Source organism: Electrona antarctica (genome assembly GCF_951216825.1).
Source record: "Electrona antarctica genome assembly, chromosome: 6".
NCBI classification, from domain to species: domain Eukaryota; kingdom Metazoa; phylum Chordata; class Actinopteri; order Myctophiformes; family Myctophidae; genus Electrona; species Electrona antarctica.
In genome coordinates, this window is record NC_136811.1 from 49105519 (window position 1) to 49111332 (window position 5814).

The 5814-nt window shown below is 43.5% G+C and overlaps 1 protein-coding gene across 1 annotated transcript in view; it reads right to left on the reverse strand.

The window, feature by feature from the left end:
• Window positions 1-882: 882 nt before the first annotated feature.
• LOC306925120 (activating signal cointegrator 1 complex subunit 3-like) overlaps window positions 883-5814 on the reverse strand; it is a 250456-nt gene continuing 245524 nt past the window's right edge. The window contains exons 38-40 of the mRNA XM_079503798.1: window positions 5627-5814; window positions 4202-4377; window positions 883-2454 (exon numbers count right to left, since the gene is read on the reverse strand). The exon at window positions 5627-5814 is cut by the window's right edge and continues 31 nt beyond it. Of these exons, the coding sequence (XP_079359924.1) occupies window positions 2298-2454; window positions 4202-4377; window positions 5627-5814 (521 nt within the window). The 3' untranslated portion in view covers window positions 883-2297. The remainder of the gene's footprint in view (window positions 2455-4201; window positions 4378-5626) is intronic.

The window sequence follows — 5814 nt, forward strand, 5'->3', positions numbered from 1 at the left end:
GAAAATACATCTGCTTATTCTGCTACACCACTGGTATAAGCCAAAGAATCAGATCGGCATATTAAAGCATTATAAGCATCAAACTATAATAAAATAAAGAAGACATAAAGTAGATGATTAGATCAGTCAGTGGTTTCCAAAACGTTTAAGCTCGAGACCCAAAACGACACAAACTATAGGCCTGTAGTGAAAATAGCAGATAAGATCACAACACTTCTTATTGTTTTCCCTCTAATTAATGGATGTGTTTTTATGGGATTCTTTTGAAAAACATTTGACTTTTGCCTTTAAAAATGAATGTAGAATTTTGTGGGATTGTTTTTGAAAATCTATTTCAAATAATAATTAAAAACAAAATGTATAGGAATAAAAAAAGAAAGGGGTAACCCCCCAAAAAAGGTAAACAGTCAGGTGGGTCATTATATAATCTGAATAGAACAATAATTGAATAGTAGACTACAGTCTCTGAAAACGGGTTATATTTTTAAAGGCCTTTTTGATTTTCAATCAGCATGCAATGAAATAGCATGAGTGTAAATGTGAACATGAGTCAGGGAAGCAGCGATATGGGTCTCCCTATAGAGTAGACAGTCCAGTTGCTCATACCGCTATATATGCAGACACTGACACACACAACTTACTTCTCAAACCAAAATAATACAGGTCAGTGCATGCCTTGTAACGGTGCCATATATAAAAGTGTACAATGCAGCTGTCATGAATGTCAACTATTATAGTTTCACAGCAGGCTTACTGTATACTCCCCCAGAATCACTTACATGGAAATGGTGATCCATCTCGCATCGATTAAAACCTGTTAAAAAAAGGATTTGCCGGTGGGCAGTAGGAAAAAAATATATATAAAAGGACACAAGACAAATGTAAATCCTCCCCATGATATTTTTTATTGTCACAAAAGAACCAAAGTTGAGTTGGACTTGGAAGCCACTGCTACAGCTACTGCAGACGTAGCCTAGAGAGGAGTTACCAGAGAGAGTAGAGCTCGACAGTCGCCCCGAGAACTGAAGAACCGTTGTTTCCAAAACAACAACATAAACGGGCGAATCCCACCGAATCATAAAATGTACCATTTCCTAAACGGCAGTTTCCTTTGTGCTGCTACGTCTCGTGCTATACCTCCGTCACTCTGGTCTTCTATATGGCAGTTTGATCCGTTTCTAGGGAGTCTTTGAGGGGTGAGGTGGGGGAAGGAGAAGATATATTTCACAAAACAGATGTGACAGTTTGGCACTCCTGAGTGTACAGCCCCACAGCAGGAACCATGTTTCACACACCTGCACAGAATTCCACCCCGGCAGCCTAAATAAACTCCATCTTTTCCGTTTGACAAAGTGTAGCCATGTTTTATTCCTCTCCCCCCTCCCCCCTTCTAGACACGCAAACATTCCTCTTCTTCTCCTTCTTCATCATCGTCTTCAACGTCTCAATAAAACATCTTATCTGGCTCCGCTCTTTAAATCGATATGATAAGTTTGATAAGTAAATCAAACCCATTTATCGTCATTTTTTGTCAAACCGGGCTCTCGCCCAGGGGGATTTCATAGCCTTTCATAGCCGTCCAAAGTTACTTGAGTGATCTGCGAGCGAGAGGCGATGCCGCAGCAAAATGGATATTTATTGAATTATCAAAACGGTGATGCAACTTGCTTATATAGCCATACATTGGTCACGGCTGTCCCATCTCTGTCCGTCTATCCGTCTACTTTTCTTCGCAGGGTTTTCCACAGCATCAGTGGTCACTCTCTAAGAGCATTAACCCATTGAAAACGGGAAAACATTTGCGTAATGTTTAGATTTTAGCATCGGGTATTCCACAATAAGTGCTATTTTCTTTAAAGGATCGTGATTGAAGTGTTTGAAAAACGTTGAATAAGTTTGAATTTATGAACACAAATCTTCTCTTCTGAGGGGTCTCTGGCAAAAAAACAAAAACAAAAATCAGATAGGGGGTCAGATAGGGGGTCAGATAGGGGGTCCGCAGGCAAATAGATCACATTTGGGGGTTGTTGACATGAAGAAGTTAGATGACTAACTGAAGGCATTTAGTAGAATCTGTCTCTGGTGCAGCAGAAGAGCCAAGGCATCGGTTACAACTCTCGAAACGCCCAAATCCCCTTTGGTGTTGAACACACTCAAACGGTCTCTAGATCTCTCTCTCTCGTCATCGCAACCGTAGACCACCACCACCACCACCAGTCCCCCAACTCATCCCAGTGCTATATATGCCCGCTTGAAGCAGACAACGCAGTGTGGTCGGGTGGCCGGGCCTGGTCGTGTCATTTGAGGGGCGTGCTGCTGTGGCTCTTGGCGTCGTCCGACACCTCACTGTTGACCTGGGCGCTGATGCTGGCGGGGGTGACGTTGAGGTGGATGTCGTACTGCTGGTCCAGGCCCAGGTAGCTGTCGCTCATCAGGTACAGAGTGTAGATGCACCTGCAGACCCACAGACAGGAGGTGTTATTCACTGCCACAGTTTTCCTTTGTGTTTTCCACAGTGTTTTGTATTTGTTGATGACATGCGTTGTTGTTTTTTATGCTATGTTGATGAATTGAATACACAGGACCACAATGGAAACAAGTCCCCAGGCCTTTTTTTCCCCGTACTATCCTTAATGTCTGACTGTACCTCGTGCTGTTTACATATCTGATTATTAATATTCAATCAAATCAATCAAAAATAACACCCGAAAGGCGTCAGGACAACACTGAAGCAGTGGTTCTCAACATGTGGACCATGGGCCACTAGTGGTGCCGTGAGGATATTGCAAGTGGGCTCCCCATTGACCAAACATTGCCTGCCAATGACCACAGTTCTCGTCACCTCACTCCAAGGGTCACACCGATGACGTGTTTTCGGTATAGTTTGTGATAAGAGGGCGCACTACCGCAGCCTGTGAATGATCCTATAGGATCAATGGAGATTCTGGTGGTTTTGGGGGCGAAAACAACAAGCCACATTCAACTGCCCATAACTATGGAACGGATTATCGCAGCGGCACATTTTCTTTCTCCCCGACTCTACAAGACTCTAATGCGTCTTTCAAAGCCATCGGGGGGTGGATCGCTGAGAAGAATGATGTTCTGTGACTTATCAAAGGTTAGTGAAAACGCCTGGAATGGCTGGCAAGGGCAGCTATAGACGATGTTTTAACTTTGGCAGTCGGTTAAATGAACATGCTCTGAACATGCAGGCGGCCCAGCTGCCGTGTTAATGAGAACCACTACTTTGGGTCCGGACGGCTAGGGTAGCGGTCTGGGCACCGTGTGTCGTGGGTTCGACTCCTGAACCCCACGACCTTCGCTGCGTGTCACTCCCCTTCTTTCTCTCCCCATTTCCTGTCAGTCTACTGTGATCTATCAATAAAAGCTAAAGCCAAAAAAACAAACAAAAACAAAAAAACATTGCTTTCAAACCTGATAGCAAAGATTACTTTCTTACACACAAAATGTTTTGTTTTAACCAAAATATGACACCTACCCTACCCTTGTTATTGGTCCTACAGTATACGTCATTACTTGTTTATGTTATACAGGAATATGATGCCTATTCACAATCCTGGCATTTATTGTCAGGTTAAATTTCGCAATAAGATAAATTGTCTTCATATGAAGCGAACACAAGTATTGATTTATGGCTCCCATCGCAGGAAAGACCAGGCCATACTCCAAATGTAGTGAGTATGTGCCTGTGGAGTAACAAGCTAATGTGCAAGCCACATTAGTTACAAATACCCTACTAATTAAACTTCATGTAACTATATGTTCCACACAGTCGTAACTGAGAGCTGAGGATTCATTGACATGTCGTCCCTTAACCCATTCTGGGCGGGAACCCCTTTTGGTGTTAGCATTATGTTATGCTTTAGCTATTGAAAAAATCGAAGAACGACTGACATAGAAACATAGCTTTTTCAGAAAACTGTCAGGATATAGAAGACATTTTTAGAATCTGATCTCAGGTCAAAATGGGTTAATAACGATGATGATGTGCAGCAGCATCAGGAATGAAATGTACGCGCTTCGCAGCTCGCAGGCCTCCTCTGCGTTACGCATAGGAGTAACGCCGAGAAAGGCCTACACTACGTGCCGAAACGCTCTTCAACGTTATTAAAAGACTCCCAAGCTTCTTCAGAGACTTGTGGAGGAAAGCAACGTCTATTCTATTTGACTTATGCCTTACTTTCCAGTCTTCTCTGGGGTGTAGAAGGCCACGGAGTAAGTGCTCCGGTTGCGGAGGTATCCCACCCGTTTGACAGCCAGCAGCTCCCTGCGCTCCACTTCTCCCAGGACCAGGAACCACCCCTCGTCTTTCACCTTAGTGAACCTGGGGGCCTGGGCCTTACTGTCCTGCTTCCTCTGGAGAGGACAGAAACATTCAAATCATGTCAAATAAATCACCTGCTTCCAATGTTATCAACCTATAATCACCAGTATGTTCTTATGAAGACCATTCAATGCAGCCAGTAAGGACATTTTCCACATAGGAAATAGTGAAGTGAAATTACTGCCAGCAAAGCGAAAACTGACTTACATGGCCGGTTAAGACTGATATGAAGTTAAGAGAATTACTTGGCCGGTTACGACTGAGGTTAGGGTTAGAGTTAGGGTTAGATTTAGCCGTTACGGTTAGTAATAGTCGGACCACACGACCAACAATGGCTGGCGACAACGTCAGTATGTGGAAATGTCCATCCTGGATGCATTGAATGGTGTTGATAACGGCGCGATGAGTCTTGATGACGGACATTAAATACTGAGATAACATCCGAAACCGCTCAATAAATGCGTCTGAAGAGTCGTGAGATACTAGGTGAGAGGGTTTGTGAATGAAAAGGAAGTTACAAACAAAAAAGAAAATACCCCCCAAGAAAATCACATGCATTTGTGTATAAATGATGAATACAATGTGTGTGTGTTTGTGCATGTATACTGTGTATACAGTATTAGGGCTATCTCCCGAAAGATTCATTCTTTTTTAAAATGCTTTCTTCAATCTCCTGTTAAACTCCAGATGTGACCCTTGAATTGGGCTAGTCTCTACCTTTCAACAGCCAGTAGCCTTTAGAAAACCAACACAAAACTCCATAACCTGAAAAGGCTGCTGCTCTCTGCATGACTGTATGGTGCAAACATACATTTTACCACTTTGTTAATTAAATCAAGTAATCAATTAGTGGAGATATTTCCCATGACTATTGGTCGACTAAGAACAGTACAGTAGACCAGTGTTTCCCAAACAGTGGGTCGTGGCCCAATTTTGGATCTCGGATCCAATTTTATTGGTTGTGATTTTTTCCCAAAATACCCCCCCCCCACAAAAAAAATCTAATCTAATCATTTTTCAAATATTAAAATAAAGAAGGAAAATCCATAATTTAAAAAAATAAATAATTAAGAAGTAGTGAAAATAGCAGATCTACAAGCCCCTATGCATCACGACCGTATATTTTCGTATATTTTCACTAGTATTAGTCCCGGGGAGAAAATGTCTCTTTTGGTCCTCGAGCTAAAAACATTAGGAACAAACACAGTAGACACACACGTGCGTCTGTGCATTTGTGTGTGTGTGTGTGTGTGTGCGAGTAACATGTGAAGTCTCGCTGACCCTCTGCTGTCCCATGGTGACTCGTCTCAGGGACACCTGCAGGACATACTCCTGGTCGGCATGGACGTCCAGCCAGCTCCTCTCGTCCCGCGGACCAGCGCCGCCCCCCCTCCCCGGGGCAGGCACGGGGCGCTCTGTCTGCTCCCGGCACTCCTCCCACCAGCCCTTCACGCTCAGCCCCACCTCCA